This window comes from Callithrix jacchus, chromosome 18, assembly GCF_049354715.1.
Source record: "Callithrix jacchus isolate 240 chromosome 18, calJac240_pri, whole genome shotgun sequence".
Classification (NCBI taxonomy): domain Eukaryota; kingdom Metazoa; phylum Chordata; class Mammalia; order Primates; family Cebidae; genus Callithrix; species Callithrix jacchus.
In genome coordinates, this window is record NC_133519.1 from 30693910 (window position 1) to 30718688 (window position 24779).

At 36.4% G+C, this 24779-nt stretch overlaps 1 protein-coding gene across 18 annotated transcripts in view; it reads right to left on the reverse strand.

Moving 5' to 3' along the window:
- Positions 1 to 24779, reverse strand: part of DNM3 (dynamin 3) — a 551570-nt gene that overhangs the window by 366680 nt on the left and 160111 nt on the right. For all 18 annotated transcript variants that reach the window (XR_013529537.1, XR_013529540.1, XR_013529536.1 and 15 more), the window contains exons 3-4: positions 21572 to 21721; positions 20248 to 20451 (exon numbers count right to left, since the gene is read on the reverse strand). Coding sequence is in view for 12 of the 18 variants with exons in the window: in XM_035280126.3 (XP_035136017.1) it covers positions 20248 to 20451; positions 21572 to 21721 (354 nt within the window). In the remaining 6 variants the exon portion in view is untranslated. The remainder of the gene's footprint in view (positions 1 to 20247; positions 20452 to 21571; positions 21722 to 24779) is intronic.

Here is a 24779-nt window from a genome sequence, read left to right on the forward strand (position 1 = left end):
TAACATAGGTAGAAGACAAATTGCACAATTTCAGACTTAAACTGATGTTGATAATTATATTGAATGTAACTGGTCTAAATGCTACAATTAAAATGCAGAGATTAGAAGTTTAAATTTTAAAAAGCACCTAAGCAAAAGTTAACAGAACTAAATGGAGAAGTGAACAAATACACAAATATAGCTAAGAATATAACATTCCTGTCTCAGTAATTAAAAGAACAAGTAAATAAATATTTAAGAGGTATACTAAATTTAAATAACACTATCAATAGACTTGACCTAAAATACATCTATAGAGCACATCACCCAATAACAGTACTTCTCCTGTTACACATTTAATAAAATATATGTAAAACATGTAAACTCTATAATATACTGCAGAGACTACTGAAATAAATAAAAAACAAACCATATTCATTGACTGGAGCATTCAATACTATTAAGTCAGTTCTCTCCTAATTGGTCTACAGTAGTGCTGTTCGATAGAACTTACTACAATGATGGAAATGTACTGTATCGAGCTTTCCAAGAGACTGACCATATGTGGCTATTGAACACTCGACATATGGTAGTGTAAATGAGGAACCAATTTTTAAGTTTTGTTTAATTTTAATTAATTTAAAGTTAAATAGCCACATGTGCATAGATGCTAGAATATTGGATAGTACATGTTACAGATTTAATGTAATTCCAAACAAAATCCCAGTAAGCTTTTTGCAGAAACTGACAAGCTGATTACAAATGCACATTAAAAGATAAATGATCTATTATTTTTAAAAACAATGATAAAAAATACACTATCTGATTTCAAACTTAATATAAAGCTATGGTAATTAAGATGGTATATTATTGGCATGGGGTAGATACACAGACCAATGAAACAGGATAGTGAGTCCAGAATTATAAATATAGATATAATAAATATTAAACCTATAACATGTGCATACATATACATATACATATACAATTGGTTTCAGACAAAGATGCCCATGTAATTCCATGGAGAAAGGACAGTCCATTCAAACTCAATGGTACTGGAAAAATATGAAAAATAATTACATATCCATACAAAACCATATCCAAAAAAAACAAACAAACAAAAAAAATCAAAGACCCAAATTTAAGGCTAAAACTAGACCAATGGAACACAATAGAGAACACAGAAATAAATCTACACACGGCCAACTGATTTTTGACAAAGGCACAAAGAACACAAATTGGAAAACAGACAGTCTTTTTAATAAATGGTGCTGGGAAAACTAGCTTTCCACATCCAAAAGTATGAAACTAGACCCTGATCTCTCACCATATACAAAATTCGACTCAAAGTAGATTAAAGACTGAAATGTAGATCCAAAATTATAAAAAACTATTAAAAGAAAACAAAGGATAAACACTTTATGACATTGGTCTGGATAAAGATTTTTTGGATAAGAACAAAAAAGTACAGGCAACAAAAGCAAAAATAGGCAACTTAAATTACATCAAACTAAAAAATTTCTGTACAACAGAGGAAACAACAGAGGAAGAGACAACCTACAAGATGGGAAAAAAAAATCTTTGAAAATTGTGCATCTGACAAGATGATAATATCCAGAACATACAAGGAACTCAAATAACTCAATAGCTGACAAACAATCTGACTTTAAAATGGGCAAAAAATTGGAGAGAGATCCAAGATGGGTGATCACTAGCAGCTTGGGATTGTAGCTCCCAGTGAAAGCACAGAGAACGAGAGGACGCCACACTTTCAGACGACTTTTTGTTGCTCACGGACCAGGAGATTCCCAGTGGAGGAGCCCTACCGGTCGCCAGCGTGACTCTTGTGGCCGGCGTGGCGGTTTTGCCAGCGCCTTGGCGCGGCAGTTCTTGGTGCAGAGTAAACGGGACTGGGTCCCCTTTTGGTCGACGTTTGGAGCTCCAGGAAGGCAGAGTCGCCTATTCAGCTGATTGAAGGACAGAGCAAGAAAGAAGCCAGACCAGAGATTCCCGGGCAGAAAAGCACCATCAATCTTAATGCCGCTGTTTTAGCCAGCACAGTGGGTTGCTCAGATTTCGGCACTGGATATCAACAATTTGGATGTCCACTCAGACCTAATTAGAAAGTCGGTAATTACAAAGATGACAGATGGATAAATTTATAATGAAGGGAAGAAACCAGCCTAAAAAGCCTGAGAATACCAAAAATCAGAATGCCTCTCCCTCTATAGGGGATCATAGATCCTCATCAGCAATGGAACAAGGCCTGATGGAGAATGAATATATTCCATTAACAGAAGTAGGCTTCAGAAGGTGGATAATAAGAAACTTCTGTGAGTTAAAAGAACATGTTCTAGCCCAACGTAAAGAAACTAAGAACTTTGAAAAAGGGTTTGACAAAATCCTAATGAGAATAGACAATTTAGAGAGAAATATAAGTGAATTAATGGAACTGAAGAATACAATGAGAGAACTCCGCAAAGTATGCACAGGTTTAACAGTCGAATTGATCAAACAGAAGAAAGGATATCAGAGGTTGAAGACCAACTTAATGAAATGAAACGAGAAGACAAGATTAGAGAAGAAAGAGTAAAACGGAATGAGCTAAGTTTCCAAGAAATATGGGACTATGTGGAAAGACCTAATTTACGTTTGATAGGTGTACTTGAATGTTATGAAGAGAATGAATCCAAGCTGGAAAATATTCTTCAGGATATTACTCAGGAAAACTTTGCTAGCCTAGTAAGGCCAGACAATATTCAACTCCAGGTAATACAGAGAACACCACAAAGATATTCCTCAAGTAGAGCAACTCCAAGACACATAATCATTAGATTCACCAGGGTTGAAATAAAGGAGAAAATTCTAAGGGCAGCTAGAGAGAAGGGTCAGGTTACCCATAAAGGGAAGCCTATCAGACTCACAGCAGATCTCTCAGCAGAAACCCTACAAACTAGAAGAGAATGGGGGTCAATATTCAATATCCTCAAAGAAAAGAATTATCAACCCAGAATCTCATATCCAGCCAAACTGAGCTTTATAAATGAAGGAAAAATAAAAATTTTCATGAACAAGCAAGCACTCAGAGATTTCACCACCACCAGGCCTGCTTTACAAGAGCTTCTGAAAGAAGCACTATACACAGGAAGGAACAACCAGTATCAGTCATCCCAAAAACTTACCAAAAGGTAAAGAGTATCTCCATAATGAAGAAACTGTATCAACTAATGGGCAAAATAGCCAGCTAGCATTAAATGACAATATTTAACTCACAAGTATCAATATTAATCCTAAATTTAAATGGATTAAATGCCCCAATCAGACACAGAAAGGAAAATTGAATAAAAAGTCAAAACCCATTGGTACACTGTATCCAGATCCATCTCATAAGCAAGACACACAAAGACTCAAAACAAAGCTTTGATGGAAGACTTACCAATCAAATGGAGAGAAAAAAAAACCAGAGTTATAACTTTCGTCTCTGACAAAATAGACTTTAATAGTAACAAAGACTAAACAAAACAAAGAAGGACATTATATAATGGTAAAAGGATCAATATAACAATAGGAGTCAATGATCATAAATATATATGCACCCAATACAGGAACACCCAGATACATAAGACAAGTACTCAATGACTTACAAAGAGACTTGGACTCCCGCATGATAATAGCAGGAGACTTTGACACCACATTGTTAATATTTGATGGATCGACGAGATAGAGAATTAACAGGGACATTTATGATTTTATCTAAGACCTGCAACAAGTAAATTCAGTGAATATCTATAGAATTTTTCACCCCAGGTCCACAGAACATACATTTTTCTCAGCAACACATTACACCTATTTTGAAAGTGACCACATAATTGGAAGTAAATCATTCTTCAGCATTTGCATAGCATTTCACAGACTTAAATGAAACATTGGTTGGCTGTTTGTTTGTTATTTTCTTCCCTTACTCCTTCCTGTCTCCACTGATAAGTACAATTATCAGCATAAAAGAGGTTTTTAATACCTAATTTTAGATTGCATTCCAGCCTGGGCAATAGAGCAAGATTCCTGTTCTCTTCCCCTTTCTCTTTCTCTTTTTTTCTTTTAAAAAAAGAAATCAGTAAAAAATGAAAAAAATTTTAAAAAGGAAATTGACAAGCTGATTCTAAAATTTGGATGAAATTGCAAGGGACCCAAAATAAATAAATAAATAAATAAATAAATAAAATAAAATAAAATGGGCAAAAGACCCGAATAGACATTTCTCAAAAGAAGACATACAAATAGCTAACAGATATATGAAAAAATCCTCAACCTCAATAATTATCACTAAAATGCAAATGAAAAACACAATGAAGCTGGCATGGACCTGTAGTCCCAGCTACTCGGGACGCTGAGGTGGGAGAATCACTTGAGCCCAAGAGGTCAAGTGCAGTGAGCCATGACAACACTGCAACACTGCACTCCAGCCTATGTAACAGAGCAAGACCCTGTCTCAAATAAACAAATAAATTAAACTTTTTTAAAAGCTAAAATCACAAAATTTCTAGATAAAAGAATAGAAGAAAAATCTCTGCAAACTTGGGTTAGGCAAAGTCTAATGTCATTATGGACACAAAAGAACCATATAAAAACTTAATAAATTGGACCTAATCAAAAGTAAAACTTGTTCTTCAAAAGATATAGTTAGAGAATATGAGAAAGTAAACTATAGATGAGAAAATATTAGAAATACATAATTAAACATTTGCATCAGGTATACTTTTAACTCATTAATTATAAGAAGACAAACACAACTCAATTTAAAATAGGCAAAGGATTTGAACAGACATTTTACAAAGCAGATATACAAATGGCCTATAAGGACATGAACTGATACTCGGCATCACCACCAAGATGACACTCAGATACATGTACGTCAATGCCACCTCACAGATACAACAATGAAAAAAATTGAAATAAAACTAACTGTACCAAATGTTGGTGAGAATGTAGAGCAATTAAACACTCATATTGCTCTTGGGAATAAAAATTGTAAAAAAACCACTTTGGAGAAAAACTTACAGTTTTTAAAACGTTTTTAACAAATGCTTATCTAGCAATTTCACTCTTAGATATTTTACTAAGCAAAATGAAACATATAAACATGGAAAACTTGTGCATTAATATTTATAACAGCTTTATTTGCAATAGCCCAAAACTAGAAACAACCTAAAGATCCACTAACAGATAAATGGATTGGCAAAATATGGCATATTCATACAATGAGATACAATTCACCAATTTAAAAGAATAAACTACTAAAAACATGCAGCAGCATGAATAAATCTCAAAAACATTATGCTGAGCAGAAGCCAGGCACAAAGAGTACTTAGTGTATGATTCCATTTACATGAAACTCTAGAAAAGACAAATGTAGTTTATAGTGACAGAAAACAGTTCAATGGTTTCTTGGAGCCAGGAGTTAGATACTCGAATAGAGACTGACTGGCAAGTGACACAAGGAAGATTTTATGGGTGATGGAAATGTTCTCTATGTTGGTTATGGCGGTGGTACATGGGTCTACATTTGTCAAAGCTCATCAAACTTTACAATTCTAATGCATACCTCCGTACCCAAGCCTACTGTCTCAGGTAGCCTCAGGGTAACCACAGTTAAGTCGAAAGAGACAGAAAGAAGAAGGGGGTGGAGGGTATTGACAGCAAGAAAAATAAATGAATAACATACATACATACAGAGATTTAAGATCTGTGTCTAGGAAAAATCATTGGGTACAGTTATTTGTACACGGAATTACCAAGGAGCAGATAGTAGAGAAGTCTACTGAGTTTTAAAGTAATTGAATTCACAAAGAAACAAAAGGCCAGACCTGAAAAAGCCTCTGAGTCTTAAAACAAGCTTTATGACCCCAAGTGTTAACAAGAAGGCAGGCTGTGAAAGCTGTGCATCTCTCAAGAAGGTCACAATCCCCTATTACCACTTCAGATATGTCAAAGATGATAATGGACAAGGAAGAAACTTTCAGAAGTTGAACACAGGAAGAATAATAGACAACAGACAAGAGAGTTCCTCCCAGAAAGTAAATTAGGATTTAATCAAGAAACCTCCCTCACTGCCAGCATAGAAAGACCTCACAATTGCCTGGCCTGTAGGCACCCACCACTGCTATAGACTTGGGACTGTGAGGTATTTCCCAGTCTTGCTTTCTCACAGGAGTTTACATCTCAGGTAATAACTAATCAAGCTCCACATACAGTCCTCAGCAATCTATTTGGAATTCTGAACACATACCTCATATTAGTGACTATTGACCACAGTATGTCCTGGGTGCAGGCAACAGCAAAGAAACTCTTTTAACTGGTTCCAGCTGGTTAACTTGTGACCAGTTAGAACCACCAGATCTTTCTCAGTCAATGTTGTCCTTCGCTCACAACCCAAATCCAAGCTCCTCTGGTCATCTGTTCTCCTTGATCAGGAATTTCTACTACAGCAAAAGTTTCCAGTATGGCAATTGGCTTTGTTGGGACCTACTAAATAGGGAACATGATTTGCATTATACCCACCTTTACAGACACCATTATTGAAAACTGTAATTTTCTGTTTTTCTTTTAAAAATTGAAACTGTAATTGGCTTTTTAAAAAACAAGAAACACACACACACAATTGCATAGGTAATAAACTGCTTTTTGAAAGGGTGGCTCTGGCTTCCTGTATCATAATTGGTTATCATCTTTATAACCCATCAATGTGCAAGGAGCCTTGGACGAGTGATAGTGTCAGCAGCCCTGACACGATCAGAAAAGGGCAAGAAGGAAGTATAACACAAAGGTTAACGTTACGGAGTGAGATTTAAGTTTAACAGCGATATGCTTCCTAAAACCACTACAATGATTGGTTGTTTAAAGTCTTTATAACAACAATTCCTGCTAGAGAAATAATTTTATAAGTCTGAAGTCTATGAGCCACAAACTTACTTTTTAACCAATTTAACAATTTTTATGTAACATTTTAATATACTTTATCAAGTGCCAAGCACTGTACTAAGTACTTTGCAGACATTAACTAATTTAATATCAACACAGCCCTATAAGGAAGGTATTATTATTATCCCATTTTATTGATGAGGAAACTAAGACACAGAGAAATCAAGAAATCTGCCCAGGGTCACACAACTAATAAGTGGTGAAGCCATGATTCAAATCAGACCGTTTGGCTCCAGAGTGGTGCTATTAGCCACTGAGGGCTGTACTGTTTTAAAATGTAATTTTTATATGTTTATGGTTTTATTAATGTAAATTCTTATTAAAGCAAAATTTCTTCAGAATGTTTCTCTGCTACTTTAGCAGAACAGCTTGTACTTTCATTCCAACATGCTGCCTGCTTCCTCCTCTTACTGCCTATTTGCCAATCCTTTTCACTGTGCCATCTGGAACCATCTTTATTGTCACCAAATTACTCCAACACACTCACACTATTGTCTAAACAATAGCTCTCATTTCCCTGCCTTTATTTAAACTGAGTTCTCTTTTTTATGCCCTTCAGGTAGACTGTATATTCTCCCAGGCTCCATAGAGCATGGGGTTAGAGGAAAAGAGGGGAGATTAAAGAATTTTTCTTACTACTTGGTGCTTCTCCAAACCCAAATATTCCACCTTCACATTAAAACATTGCTTTGGAATCACATCATCTGGGTAGAGCAGTTTCTATTCCCCCTTGTTGCTGTCTTCTACCAAATGCCTACAACACCCATTTTCAACACAAACACACACACATTTTTTTGAAGGTTTTAGCATCATCATGCTAGTCCTCACTACCCTTACTTCCACTATTATCCAATCAGCAGCAATGTGCATGAAGACGATGTAGCCGGTCTGCTGGCTACTGAGTTCCTTGTCTGCTTCCATTCAGTGATTTTTCACCTGCATGCCATTTTAGCAATTTCCTCCCATGACCACATCCTGGACATTTATAACCTGGATTTGTTCCAGCTGTACATCATAAACTCTAATATACGTCTCTTAAACCACAAACTCCTACTCTCCCATTTTCTTTCTTCTCTTTATAGGAACACATTCCCATTCTTCAATCTTGTCCAGAACATGATCCCTGAAACCATTTCATTTTCCCCAAAACATACAGATTCTTTTTTATTTTACTTTCTTCCAAGTATTTCAAAGTCCATCTTTCCAATTATTATTTTGCCAATATCACCAGCTCTTTTGCCCACTTATCTTTCATTCAACCCTCCCTGCAAAATCTGATCTAAAAGCAAACCAAGAGTTGCCTCTTCAACCTCCTAGCTGCGGAGTGGTTTTAGGAATTACCCAACCACTAAGCTTGGTGCAGATGCACTACGGCCTTAATAGAGTCCCCCAATGCTGTCCACTTTCTCCTTCCACATTTTCCACAGTAGCTGGTCAAAATATATTTCTCCCCAAATGTCTTACACAACCTCCTTCTCTCTTACATCCCTGCCCTACTCCCACCCCAGTTCTTCATCAGCTGATAGGCTTGCTCCCCACTTCCAGTGAAAAATCTATGTCAACAGGAAATGAATTATTAAAATACCTCTCCAGACATCTACATATAAGCCTCATGTACACTTCTTTATTTCACTCTTGTCTCAAAGGAAAAAAATAGTTTTTCTTCTATTCAAGGCACATGGCAGCCACTCAAGAAATGCTGGAGAGCAAGAAGGGAATTGGGATGAAGGAATAGAGGAAAAAGAGGAAGGGGAGAGGTCAGGAGAGCAGGGAAGGGAAGATCCTAAAAGTCAGCAAGGAAAAATGGAGTTCTTACAGAAATTTAGAAGAATTTTGCTTTTTTTTTCATGGTCATATTTTATTTATACTGTCCACAAAATAACTATGTGAATCTAGCTTAATTATATATTCTGGGAATGGCTTGTAGAATATGTCTTTATAACAACTTTTAACAAAGCTACTACATTAATGGAAATGTTAGAAACTCATGGTCACACCAGAATCTAGGAGTAAGATTTAATTGTTTTAATGTCTTTGAAATAAGAAAGACATAAGAGCACAACTATTCAGAAACAATAAAGTCATCATTATTAAACACTTATACCTTGAATAGCAATGCAACACATCCATATGTTAATATAAAGAGAATTTCTGGGGGAAAAAAATGAAGATTCCTACTACTAATTGGCAATTAAGTTCAGAAAAAGAAAGAATATGTTTGTTATCTTCTTATTTTTCTAAGTCTTTCTCATGAACAGAGTTTCTTTTCTACATTAAATTTCTACATTCAAACTCCACAAAAAGCATCAGGGAAATTTTAAACTTGTTCAAGCAACGTCTTTACAGTGACCCCCAGTGGCAAAAAGAATGAACGCGTTAGAAATCCATGTTGTGGCCTTTTACGTTGATGACAGTAACAAGCTCCATTTTAATGGCACATTCACTTTGTCCTCGTGCCTTCACATTTTTCTTTTGTTCCTACTTTTAAAAATCCAAATTTTACATACACACATTCATATTCAAATCCTAAACATACTCTTCCTTCTTTTTCACAGTAAGTTTTATAATCATACCATTTTATTTTCCCAATTAAATCAGCATATCAAAGGATATACACTTATAGAAAAAGCTTTTGTGTTTGTTGTCATATTTTCAAATCTAAATAAAGCCCAATTTACTTTTTTAAAGCTTAAAATGAAAGTGTTCCTCTATACTTGGGCAAGCCCATTTCTCAACATGCAGATAAATGATCTACACTTTGCAAACGAGCTGAATTATAACATGATTTAGCAAACTTACTTAAATTATATATATATGAAACTTAAAATACAAGTACATACAATGAAAAATAGCAACAGGCATCTGAAGTGTTCATGTGATTTTCAGATTTCAGAGTCTAGTATTATGATGGTATATTCCATACACTCCCTATCAAAGTTCTGTTCACACGGGATTGTAAAGACATGTGTATTTGTGGCCCTCACTTTCTTTAGAGTAGACATCTAGAGTTTTTCTTGTTCAAGCCCAATGCATAGTAAATTCTCAAATTAAAAGAACAATGAATTGAATAGAACTTGTAAAGCAAGTTTATCAAAGACTCCAAACCCTTTGGGTTTAGTCTTTGCTTGTATTTTCTAATTGAGTTTATGAGTCTCACCCATATTATAAAAAAGCTCAAAAACATATTCCCTAAGAAGTCAAAACACCAATTCTATGAGTTACATACTAATTTTTAAAATCTGATCTTTTTCATACATTACTAACTGATTCAATAAATATCAAGTAGCATTTGGGCACTCAATGCAATTAATTAGCATCTATTAAGTTTTTAAAATTGGCTAAATACTTAAGCAAAGAATTTTTGTTTTTTGAGACGGAGTCTCGTTCTGTCACCAGGCTGGAGTGCAGTGGTGCAATCTCGGCTCACTACAATCTCCGCCTCCCAGGTTCAAGTGATTCTCCTGCCTCCCGAATAGCTGGGACTACAGGTGTGCACCACCACGCCCAGCTAATTTTTTGTATTTTTAGTAGAGACGGGGTTTTTCCATGTTGGCCAGGATGGTCTTGATCTCCTGACCTTGTGATCCACCATCCCCGGCCTCCCAAAGTTCTAGGATTACAGGCATGAGCCACTGCACCCAGCTCGTAAGCAAAGAATTTTAAGGTAAAATGGAAATCTAATTGGGTGAAGAATGGGTGCGGAGACAGATAAAGTACCTGGAAAACAGCTTTCCTCCATGAATTGCTTTATTTTTGCAGTTTAATACAAACATATTTGTTATATCCTGAGTGTTGACAATACCTGGATGTTTGAAGCTTCTGTTCAACTTAGCAGCACCTCCATCATCTCTACGACAAGACAGAAAACTGGATATCTGCTAAATGTTGCCAAGGGTCAATGAATATCAGTTTACCTCGCCCACGGAATTGAACATTTTCCAGATTTAAGAGGGAGACATCAAAAAGCAAACGCTAAAGGAGGTATGTAGGGACATACCTCCATAAGACAAATTTAAAAGTCTGCCACCAGCTTAGCAGTTAATTCTGGCCCAATTCACAAATTTTATCTCAAGAGAAGATGGTGCCCTCTTTCCCAGCCAAAGGTCTCACACTCCTCTTGGGATGGTTTTATACTCCAGGAAGGCCTCTGGTCAGGCTAGATTTAGACATCAAATTCATTTGCTGTGAAATAAATCACCATGAAAGGGATTTCCAGACACATTTGCCTCCCTAGTGAAGCCTTTGAACAGCCCTCTGTTGTAGATGACAAGCTTGATGGGTAATGCTAAAATACTACTGTGATCAGAAGATAAAAGGCACAGTTATAGTCTTCATGGGTAGAACTCATGCTCAAGTAATCAAGCAACACCACCACTAACTCCTCTGCTTTCCATACAGGAAATGTGAATGACTCTCAAGGATGAACTGCTCAGCCAGGGTATAGCAATATCTATAAAACAAGCAGATGTCAGTGAATCTGCCTGAGCATTGAAACCATGCCCCAATATGCACATTGAGAGCTTCGGTGAATGTATAGAGATTTACTGGCTCTGGATTGAAGAAAATCTCTGTCCAGTAAGTAACTGGCCACTAAAAGAAAAAACTGAGCAAAGAAAGTGGCCAAACACAACAAAGAATATAGACTTCCAGAACTGGTTCATGAAAATTAGTAACCAAATAAACAGTACCTGCAGCAACAACAATAAACAGCAAAAAAGAAAAAAAAGAAAGAAACTGGCGGCGAGAGAGAAATCTGACTTCTAGTGCTGCCACATCACATTATTTAAATATCTCACTTTCAATAAAAAAAAGTTAAGATATGCAAAGAAAGTACAAAAGAAAATATGCAGTCAATAGAAATGGTCCCTGAAAAAGCCCAGAAATTGAAATTACTAGAGAAAGTAATTAAGACTTTAAATCATCTATTTTAAATATGTTTTAAAAACTAAAAAAAAAATCTAAAGAACAAAAAGAACATATAAGAATAATGTTTCACCAAATACAGAATATTAGTAAAGAGACAGAAATTATTTTTTTAAAAAGTAACCAAATAGAAAATCTACATAAAATAACTGAAATAAAAATTCACTATAGAGATTTAATAGCAGATCTGAATAGGCAGAAAGAATCAGCAAACTCGAGGACAGATCAATTGAGATTGTTCCTCCCAGTCTAAGGAAAAGAAAGACAAAGGAAAGAATGAAGAAACGTGAACAAAGTCTCAGACATTTGTGGGAACACCATACCAACATACATACCAACATACATATAACATGATTCTCAGAAAGAGAGGAGGAAAGAAAGAGGAAGAAAGAACAGTTGAAGAAATAATGGCTGAAAAGTTCTCAAATTTGATTTAAAAAGCATTAATCTGCACATCCAAGAAGGTCCACAAACTCCAAGTAGGATAAACTCAGCAAGATCTGTAGCTACAGATATCATAATCGAACTGCCAAACAACAAAAATCAGAGAATCTTGAAAGCAGCAAGAGAGAAGAAAATCATGTTCCAGGGATCCTCAATGAGATTAACAGCTGAATTTTGACCATAGAGGTCAGATGGTAGTGGGATGACACAGTGAAATTGAGGAAAGGAAAAAACTTTACGTAAAAATTCTCCTTCAAATTTTAAGGAGAAATTAAGACATTCCAAGATAAGCAAAAACCAAGAGAATCCCTTACTGGCAGACATGGCTACAAGAAATATATAAACGTATTTTTGTTTGTAATTCCGTTTTCTCATATCTGATTTAAAAGAAAATCATATAAAGCAGTAATTATATTTCTGTGTTGATAGGTATGTAATGTATAAAGTTGTAATTTGTATGACAATAATAGCACATAGGAAAGGGGGGACTGGAGCTATATAGGAGCAAAATGTTGTATATTATTGAAATTAGTTGATGTTAATTCAAACTAGATTGTTATAAATTAAGTTGTTAATTATAATCCTATGGCAACCACTAAGAAAATAACAAAAAATAAAATAAAATAAATGACAAAGGAATTAAAAATATATACTAGAAAATAAATATTTAACACAAAAGGAGATAGTAACCAAGAAACAGAGAAACAAAAAGACATAGGACATACACAAAACAAATGGGAAAACAACACATATAAATTCTATCTTATCAGTAACTAAATGAAATGTAAATGAATCATACAGTCCAATCAAAAGGTAGATACACATACTAATATATAATAAAAGACACGTTTTATATTCAAAGATACAAATAAATTGAGGCACTTGACCTCTGAAGCCGCTCACTTGGCCATCTTCTAAGTGTACCTTTCTTTTTTTTTTTTTCTGAGACAGAGTCTTGCTCTGTCGCCAGGCACCAGGCTGGAGTGCAGTGGCACAATCTTGGCTCACTGCAACCTCCACCTCCCGGGTTCAAGCAATTCTCCTGCCTCAGCCTCCCGAGTAGCTGGGACTACCAGTGCACGCCACCACACCCAGCTAATTTTTGTATTTTTAGTAGAGACAGGGTTTCACCATGTTGGCCAGGATGGTCTCGATCTCTTGACCTGTTGATCCGCCTGCCTTGGCCTCCCAAAGTGCTGGGATTACAGGCTTGAGCCACCGCGCCCAGCCTTCTTTTTAAAAAATAAGTTAAAAGTAAAGAATGGAAAAAGGTATATCAGGTAAACAATAACCAATGAGAGCTGGAGTGGCTGTACTAATATCAGACAAAATATGCTTTAAGACAAAAATTGTCACTAGAGATAAAGAACATTCATAATGATTTTTTAAAAAACAATCCATGAATAGGACATAACAATTTCAACAAACATAAGTGTACCTAAATACGGAGCCCCAAATAAATCAATCAAAAACTGACACAATTAAAGGGAGAAATAGAAAATTCATCAATAATAGTTGGAGACTTTGATATACCATTTTTGTAGTAGGTAGAATAACCAGACAGAAGATCAGCAAGGAAACTGAAGATCTGAACAACACTATAAACCAATTAGACCTAACAAACATCTTCAGAACATTCTAGCCACCAACAACAGAATACACATCTTTCTCAAATTCACATGGAATATTCTCCAGAAGAGACCACATATTAGGACATAAAACTAGTCTCAATAAGTTTTTTAAAACTGAAATGATACAAGGTATGTTCTCTGATTTAATGAAATTAGAAATCAATAACAGAAATAAATTTGGGAAATTCATGAATATGTGGAATTAAGCAAAACACTCCTAAATAATCAAAGTTGAAGCCACTGCTTTTTTAAAAAAGTATAAAAATTTTAAATATGAGGAAAAGTAGACCTTTGAATCAGATACTTAGTCACAGAATGACTAGGTGGACACAAGAGGGCATATAAAAGCAACGCTTTGTCCACCCCAATACGCCATATCCCTATATGACGTATTTTAGGCTGGAGTTGTACTAAGTCCTGGTTTGAGTGTACAGCAACTTTCTTCCTCTATTTTATTTTATTTTTACCACCAAATAAAAATATACAATGTAAATCTTATTTGTTTGGGCAAGGATTCACACTCTTCATTCAGAGACTCAGTGATTCTTTAGTACCAGCTAAAGTCTCAGGATAGATCACCATGTAAACTCTTCAGTTATTTTTCAGGGTTTTCAAGTTTGAAAATTAAAACTGGGATGTAAAAACAAATACATCTTGAGATAAGCAAGCAACTTTTAGTAACAAAAAGACAATCCTACTTAATAAGAGCCCTTGGGCAGCAGATTTGTCTGTACTTCCTAGGAATTATATTCAGGAATTAGCAGACAAGAAGATGATAGCATAACATGGTATTGAATGTTTTCTTTGTTTCTGCCAAAGTATCCTACCAAAACTTTCAAAAGTCTCCTCTCCGGACCACCATATATAGGATATAAAAATTAGGGATGGACCAGGCATGGTGGTTCACGCCTATAATCCCAGCACTTTGAGAGGCTGAGGAGGGCAATCATGAGGTCAGGAGTTTGAGACCAGCCTAACCAACATGGTGAAACCTGGTCTCTACTAAAAATACAGAAATTAGCCAGGCATAGTGGCATGCACCTGTAATCCCAGCTACTCAGGAGGCTGAGGCAGGAGAATATCTTGAACCCAGGAGGTGGAGGTTGCAGTGAGCCGAGATCACACCACTGTACTCCAGCCTGGGTGACAGAGTGAGACTCTGTCTCAAAAAAAAGGGGGGGAGGTTAAGGAGGGTTTGTAAATGGTGGAGCAGCAGTTCTAATGATCCACAAAAAAAGAAGATTATTTTAGGTAAGTTCATGAACATTTAAATGACCGTTTCTAAGTATCATATAATAAAAATGAGCTTGTAAATAAGCTGAGCCTATGATAGTTTTCTTTTTTTAATCTCATTTAACTTTTTGGAGTAGATTTGTGGCATAAAAAGACATACTCCTGACTGAGAGTCAATGCTGTATTTTCCTTATGCTATAACAACACATCGTATATACTGGCAATGACATTGTGGAGATGGATTCCTTTCTGGCAAACTGATGACTCCCTCCACAAACATTCATTGCTCTCACCTAATGATTTGCAGTCACATGAGTTATTATTTTAAGTCATAACTGAATCTTCTTTTGAAAAGCCTGAGGAATGAGATGTAGTTACTGCCCATTAATATTCCCAATGTGTACAAAGGGGTAAAATATAACATGAATATGTTAAACCAATTTTAAGAAATCACTTTACAGGATTCGTTAGTTGGCCAATTTTTTTAGTTTATATTTCTTTTATTATTATTATTATTTATTTATTTATTTATTTTTTAAAGATGGGGTTTCACCATGTTGGTCAGGCTGGTCTTGAACTCCCAACCTCAGGTTATCCACCTGCCTTGGCCTCCAAAGTGCTTGGATTACAGGCGTGAGCCACTGCGCCTGGCCTAGTTTATATTTCTTATAAAATTCATAGTACACAAAAATAAAATATTCTCCAATGGCTTTTCTTCTACTAGATTTGAGGATGTGAAGCAGGACATCTATAGCCATCTTGTCACCTATGAAAAGAGTTTATCTTAAAAAAGAAACAATTTCAAGGAGGCTGAACCAAGGTAGAATGAAAGAGAAATCAGGGACTGAATGATCTCATTTGCACTCCTCCATGAAGCTTCATCTGGATTGTCATATTGTGATATGCATTTTTAATCTTTATCCCTATTCCCTAGCATACAACTCCTAAAGTCCTTGGAATCTTCAAAGTGATAAGTATCTTTTTTGTAGGCTAATGAATGGGTTGATGAGTGGCTGGCAGCTCCTGGATAGCTTCAGCATGTGAAAGAACAGGCATGACCTCCTGGGAGGGATGAGAGGCTGAAGTTTAAGTTGATCACCAATAGCTAAAGATTTAATCAGTCATGTCTATATAATGAAGCTTCCATAAAAGTCCAAAAAGGACTGGGTTCGGAGAGCTTCTAGATAGCTGGACATGCAGTAGAGGGTGGTGTGCCCAGAGAGAACATGGAAGCTCCACACCACTTCTCATACATTGCCCTATGCATCTCTTCATCTGTATCCCTTGTAATATTCTTTATAACAAAAAACTGTTTCTCTGAGTTCTTTGAGCCCGTCTAGCAAATTAATAGAACACAAGAAGAAGGTTGTAGAAACCCTAATTTATAGCCGGTCAGTCAGAGCACAGGGAAAACAACCTGGATCTTGTGACTGGCATTAGCAGTGGGAATGGTCTTGTGGGGCTGAGCTCCAACCAGTATGATCTGATGCTATTTCTAGGTAAATAGTATCAGAATTGAATTTAATCGAAGGATACCTAGCTGATGTCTGCTGCAGAAAGGAACTGATTGCTTGTTTGCAGTGGGCAGAAATCACCACACATCTGGAGTCAGAAGCATGTCTGAGAGTGTAATATTGAAGAAGGAGACCCAGGCATCTAGGATCACCTCCCCCTTGACTTCCACACTGCATTTCAATAGAAGAAAAGCCTGGCTGATTGGCGCCTCCTAAATCACCTTCCTGTAAATAGCAGGCATGATGTGGGGGAATCTCTCCAGAAGACATTGTTTTTACTTAAACAAGATCAAACCCCCACCCCCCTCCTCCATTGACCAAGACCCTTTCATCTGTGCTTTCTAAAGCTGTAAACCCAAGACCCTTTCATATGTGATTTCTAAAACTGTAAACCCAAGACCCTTTCACTTGTAATTTCTAAGGCTGTGAACTAAGATTCTTTCATGTGTAATATCTAGAGTGTAAGGCCATATGAAGGCAGAGCTTCTCTTTGTTAGGTGAGCTTGGTGGTTTAGACAAATTGTCGCATGGCTCCCGGCAGTAATAAAGACCTCTTCCTTCCCAGTTCGGTGTTGAAGAAATCTGTTTCTTGCAGCCACTCCTGCTTCATTATGAGAAGCTGAGTTTGTTTTTTCTACATGGACTACATGTGGACTCCAGGATTGTGACTGTCCTGAACTCACTAAAATTCACTGACGGTAGGTGTAGGAAGATGGCCAGGGGCAGACTTGTGGTTACTTACAGTTAAATGATTACAAGCTTGCTTTGCTTTTTATACACTGAGATTTGTGCCACAGATCAAATATTGAATAAAGAAAATGCCAAACTATGGTGTAGTAAAATAAAAGCAGAGATCAAGCAGTAACCGTAGACTGACTTATAGTAAAGACCATCTGAGAGTACTTTAAACCATGGAACGTTGTGGTGTGGTTGAAGGGCAGGAAAGCTGCTTTGGTCCCACATCTCTTCCCAACATAGGGTCTGCGTCCTCACGCAGGGTGAGGGTCTTCTAAAGAGAGCTTATGCAAGAAGTCTGGGAAAGAATGCAACTTCTGCTCACAAGACTGGGGAGGGTCTTTGCAGATGGGAGCTTGCAGTGCCGGAAAGCCTTGCAGGGCAGAGATAACTGGAATGCCACAGGCTCTGCCTATGTTCTCAGAATATGAAGTAATTCTGATTGCTCTGTGTCCACAATGCTCAGGAGAAGAAAGCCCCTTGAATCACTGTGTGTGGTTAGACCTTATGGCGCCTTATCCACTGTGCCTTTTTGCAAGTGCACCTGGATAGACAATGGGTGGTAAAAACTCAGTGTCCTTAGTTAGCATTTCTTAGAAGAACTACATTTGCTATTGAATGATGCAGACACATGCTCTTCCCCAGGCCATCTTCCTTCTCAACCCCCCTCCCCACAGCCTGCAAGATTAACAAGATAATGCACCCAATAAAAGCGCTTGGAGCCCAGAGCTCAATGCCAATGTGGATCACCCCACGTGAGAGTACATTGGACCCCTGGACCCACGCTGTGAACTTCTACTCTTGTCTCTGTCTTATTTATTTTCTCACTCCCTCGCCACCATCGGGATATGGGGCACTCACGTACAGGGTTGGGCTGGTTTCCAACAGTAGGACTATCTCTGTCCCAATCAGACAACCATGGCTCAATCCCCTATGGGACAAGAAGGCTGTAGGACAGGAATGGTTCAGCACCATTTTTATAACTGGATTCCAGTCCCAGTTTATAATCTGACTCTTCCAAGCCATTGATGCTGGAAAGGGAGTCCTGGTGATGGTCCTCACTAGCCATTTGGAGCCTCTACCCACTTTGTTATAAACCCCAGTTTCAGGGACGGCAGAGGAAACCAAGAAAAAAAAATCAGTTACCACTGCAGAATTCTGGAAAGGCCCAAGAACTGGAAGATGAACACTAGGGTATTGGAGGAGCTGAAAATTAAAGAATTGGATGAAGGCTCCTAGAGGACACACTCATATAGCTACCCTTCCTCAACTTCAGCAGAGTACTGAAGACATACTTCAAAAGCAGTTGAACCAGAGGGACTCTGGACTCCAGAAGACTTTCAGGAATGCTATTATGAAAGCAGAGGAATTAATTAAAAGTACTCACTGAATAGTGAAAACCATCCTCCTCCCACTCCATCCCCTGCTCCACCAACTCTTGGCTCCAAGAACACTAGACATCAGGCTTACACCAGACCAGCACAGGAGAAAATACTCATAGAATCTAACAGTTGAAGAAGTCTCCTAACAAAATGGCCAACTCTCAGCCCAGTCACTTCATGGGAAAAGCCACTGGTCAAAGAATACCTCTCATGTAGATAAATCAGCCTTTTGATGCTCCACTCTCATGCACAAACAAGCAGCAAAAGATCAACAAATATTTGGAAAAGGTCTCTAACATCAAAGACAGAGACAAAAAGAATCAGAAAACAATGGACTCAGACAATGTAGATTACAAAAGAAAACTTTCAAAAAGCTCTCACTAAAATCCTTGGAGAAAAAATATTGAACTTGGGAAAACAAGAACAGGATGCTATTTTTAAAAATAAAAATAACATTCACTAAGTAAGTACATGCTTTTGGAACTTTTAAAATGAATTAGAAGAGCAGAAGATAAAATGTTGAGTAAATTTTGCAAAAAGTAGAATAGAAAGACAAAGAAAATACATTACAGAAGTGAAAGACTCAAATAAAGGATTCATTCAGGAGTTCTTAATGCTAATAATAATTACAGATAAAAAGAACAAAGAAAATCGGGGCAATTAATTATCAAAAAAGGAAAATTCCTAGAATTAAAGACATGCATCTCCATATTGAAAGGACACATCACTGAATGCCCTTCCACAGTCACTTTAAACAGACACACACCGAAGCCAGCACTGAGGTCTCTGAAGATAAACTGTCATTATTCAACTCAGAAAAAGTTAAAACATCAGCATAATAAAGAAACTTTTCTGGATTTTAAGATGCCATTAGCAAATAAATCCCTGCTTTTATATTTTTCTCGAAATAATTATAAGCTAAATAATATCTTATATGCATTAATAGAGCTTCCTATTTTAAAGAAACAAGACAAAGTAAAAAACACAGATTTTTCATTAGGAATATATGCAGGCAACTCATAATAATTAGTAGATTATCTGATTTTTCATTGGGAGTATATGCAGGCAACTCATAATAATTAGTAGATTATCTGAATTCTACTGTACCAGAAGTTTATTTTATCAACTTTTTAAAATACATAGGCCATGAGGCTTAGAAATGTCTGTTTTCTTAGATCTCATTATTCTTAGATTTATATAGATTTTGACTATATAAATTTTAGTATTTTAGTAAATCTTTACTAAAATTATTATTTTTTAGTATTAAATACTGAATTTTGTATTTAAAGTACGAAAGATTTGACAACATTAATAATGGCTAATTTTATTTATAATGAAATCGAATCTTGAGAATCTGTGTTACCTTTAAAGATACCAAAACTCCTGACACTTTATAATTCTCTCTTATCTTAGTAGTCACACACTCACCTTGAGGATCAACTTCTTTAGCTAGCTTCAGTGCATCTGAGTTTGCAAGATCAGTGTTGGCTGGAGTAACAGCTAAAATCAGACAGTTCTCCCTGGTGATGAACTGCATAATCATTTCTCTGATCTGATACTCGATATCTGGTGGCTGATCTCCCACGGGCACTTTAGTTATTCCAGGTAGATCAATAAGGGTTAGATTTAACACTGTGTGGGAAGGATAAAGAGTCTTACATACACCTTCGATGCTAAAAGATAACAATACAGAATAATTTGTCACTTAGCTCAGCTTTCTACATTGTGTATCTGAACAACTACAACCCAAGTATGTAGAATAAATAGCATAAAATGAAAATGGTTTTGCTAGTTTTCTCTATTTTTATGATATGATTGTGCTATGCCAAATGATCACTTTAACATAATTTGAAAGGCACTGATTTGCATGCCTAACAGTTTGCTCGGAAAGCTGTCATATCTGTAATGAGGTGGTTATAATTAAAACACTAAACGATAAATGCATATGCTATGTGCCAGTCTTGTACATCGCCTTCAAGTGGTATAAAAACTCTCAGGGTAAGATTTGCCCTTTCCTTAAAAATTAACATTTTTTTAATAGAAAGTTAACCACTTAGCCTAGTAGAATGCTGTTAGCCATTTGAGGTGCCCTGGGTTTACTGAAAGCTGTACAAATAGAGTCAGTGAAACATGACTCCATCCCAACCTCTCTGTACAAACAATGTTGGCACCAAGTACCCTTGGAAGGTCATAATTGAGCATATGTCATTTATATTCTGTTTTAAAAGCAATAGAGCTAAGTAGAGAATACGAAATGAAAATTGCCCACTAAAAATTTAGTCAGCATACAAGCTATTTCCCAACACACATTATGGATTGGTTATCTAATGTATAAGTTTCTACCAATAGTCTGATGGAAAAAAAAAATCATAGCCGATTTCTCAGGAAGAAAATAAATAGGACTATATTTGGCTAAAAGAAATACAACCATAGTAACATGTACCTCTAAGATTTCAGCAAAGATTAAAGAATGGAATTTTCATACATACCCTTCTCAAATTCTAAAAGCTTATAATAAAAATACAGAAAAAAATTGTAATGACCAATTCAATTGTTTTTATTAAAGTCATCTCCTCCTGCTTGCCTCTCCATAAATGTTCTCAGAGCTCTTTGAACCATACATTAATGGTGGTACCCAAAGGATACCCTAGAAACCCAGTACTATTTGTATTTTCTGTACAAATGATATGTGTTAATTAATGTAGTAAAAATGTTTGAGAAGAAGAATTTGGAATTTTATTATTTTACTTACCATGTGGGGAATAGACTCGTAAATTAATGGGTATGGATGAAATGCCTTTATTCATTCCAGTCACACGATCTGTTTCTGCTTCAATCTCATGGCGAACTTCATCAAAATCTGTAAATTTCTTTCCTTTGCAATGTAGAAACTCAGCATATTCTACAAAAAAACAAAAACAAAACACAACTTAAATTCATGCATTTTTGCCATAATTATAAAAAAATGTTTCTTTAATTATAAGTCAAAGTATCCAATATTCTCTCATCATCCCTCATAATAACAGAACACAGTAGTTACTAAGAATCACAATTAATAGTTTAGAAATATTAAACAGTACAAATGCAACAGATGCTAAATTTGGTAATTTTCAGAAAAGCAATTAAATACTATAACCAGTACCTAAATCATCTAGCCTATTAAATAATTTAAAGAAAATTGTGGCTGTCCAAATGATAAAGCAAACAACAGCACCTGATTGTTAAAGACATTAGATCTGGGATACCTCTGAGTCCTGTTAGCATTTCCCTTTCCAGTATCACCATTTTATCATGATGGAATGCCAAGTTATATAAACATGTCTTCAGAAGGCAAAATAAATTGGGAGGATATTTTATTAATTTGTTAAAAATAAATAATATATGGAATATTTTAGCTTAAAAACATACATTGAAAATACCACATCAACTTGTATAAAGATGATTTCTCAAGGAAAAAAGTTATAGAGTATTATATTGAAGAAAATATTTACCTGCAATCTAAAACACCGAAAGAAGAAAAAATCCCTCAGTAGAGGGAAAAACACTAAAATAACTACATAAATAGCAAAACTGGTTTTTTTTTATTTCTGTAACGGCCTGCCAACTGTTGTATTATCAATTTCTATACCTACTTCCAGAGAAATCAGGTATATGAAAAATTTAAAAGGAAAGCTAGTACAGTACTATTAGATTTTTTAAATGAGTATAAATATAACAAAGAAACAAATCTTAACAAAGATTCTAGTTTATCTAAAATCTTCGTGAAGAATTATACCAGTAAAAGACTATGTCTAAGCAACTTGGACTCAAAAGCCAGATAACAGCCTGGGAGGATGAGGCTGCAGTGGGCCGTGATCATGCCACTGCACTCCAGCCTGGGCGAGAGAGTGAGATGGGAGCCTGGGACCTTTCCAGTCCAAGTGGGAAATCTGCCACCAGAGGGCCCTCAAAAACAAAAACAAACAAACAAAAAAACTGAAAAAAACAAAAAGTCAGATGAGGCAATTATTGGTAGCCTTACTACTAATCCCCAGGAGATGAAATGGCAAGGCCAATAGCAAGAGAGCTGTCAAATGTGGTCCATGTCTTCAAGCAGGTGAGCATTAACTTAAAAAGCTAAAAAATGAGACCACTGAGAAAAAACGTTAATGCAGGTAGCATAACGTAAGTGCTGACCTGCCCTTAAAATGACAGGAAAGGTAGAGATAGGAAAGATGATTTTAAGCCGTGGTACCCAAAAAAGGAAGTGGGGTATGGCCTGTATTGAACAGTAGGGAGGATTTTGACATGGGCAGGGAAAAAAAGAGGCCTTCCAGAGAATCAGAGAATCTTCATAGGTTCAACAATATGGCAGGTGGTCATCCAGTCTCTGCTTGGACCCATACACTAATGGGTGACTAAAACTTTGATCTCTTTGGGAAAAACTCTGATTGGAAATGTTTGTTTATGTTTGGTATTAAACCTATTTTCTTGTCAAATTCCACGGGTCCAACTTTTGTCCTCTGGATCTACTTGGCTGTGAAAGGGCCGTGTGCATTAATGTGAGTGTCAGCACCCAGAGTTTGTCTTTTTCTGGGCCTAACACCCTTACCTTGCTTGTCTAGGCCCTCTAGTGGCACAGATTTCCCAATTGCAATCCCAGCCACTCTGGTCTAGAAAGGTCAGAGACTTCCAAAGTGGACCAAAAAGTTTCTACTTCAACTTACCAAAAAAATGAAATGACCTAGTTTTTCGGATGTTAGAATGACAAAAACAGACTTAATTTCTCTTTCCTGACAACATGCATGGACATGAGTATTTCTCTTTCTTAGTTTTCCTCTATAATGATATGTGTCACTTTCTGAAACACAGCAAGCTAAGTCAGCTGAAAGCTCATTCCTCTAATGGTGGAAGTGTACCCAACAGTAAAGATTCAACAGGCTGCAGAAATCTGACCCGAAGAGATCAGTGCATCAAGATCAGGCATGTTCTTCTATATTTACCCTCATAGGCACTGTCTTTATTAGAACATAAATTCCCAGAAGATAGAGCCTTTATTACCTATTCAATGCCTAGGCCAGTATCATATGAACATAAGCATATATAGATAAGTAGAGGACAAAACAATAAGAGAAACAAAAGAACAAAAGAAGTCAGATCCCAGAAAACAAGCAAAAATTAATAAGTAAAAATGAGAAATAATTGAGAAGAAATGGAACTGCATTTTTTTCAATGCCATATATTCTGTGGGAAATGTACCCCTGAGGGCTTATGGCTATCACAACTGTTCTATCATAGATAATAAGCTTCTGGATCAGGAACTACATTTTCAATTTTTGCTAATCAATACATTCCGGTTAACACAAAGGCAAATCTCCTTTGTTGCCACTAGATGGCACCTACTTGCTTTCTCTATAGGAAACATGCCCTTCCGGAAGGGTGTAAAATCAATGCGATTTTCAAATTAGATTTAAATGAATTACTGAACTCTAGAAAATACTTTTATCTTGGAATCAAGAGATTACAATTGTGCAGGACCATCTCAAACCTTTGTGTTTTTTTATTTTGTCAACCCCTTAGTCAATCTGCAGTGTCTTGTTGAGGATAGTGTCTCCAGACAGATTCAATGATACCTGTATTCATTTATTTATCTGATTAATATTCATTTAGATCACTCTACTTGCCAAGAACTGTTTTAAAAACTGGGATATAGTAAAGAAGGGAAAATAAGTCTCTAGGTTCACAAAGCTTACATTTTAATCAGGTGAAAGAGTAAACAATGTGTGTGTATCAGATGCTAAGTGCTATGGAGAAAATAAAATAGCAGGGGGATAGTAAATGCTTTGGGAAGGGGGTTGCGTGGTTACCTGGTATAGATGAGGAGGCTGTCCATGACAGGGTAAAGTGACCTTGGAGCAATGACTCAAAGGAAGGCAGCAGGCAGTGCTGTATGGAAGGGTATCTGGGCAGAGTGCCTAAAG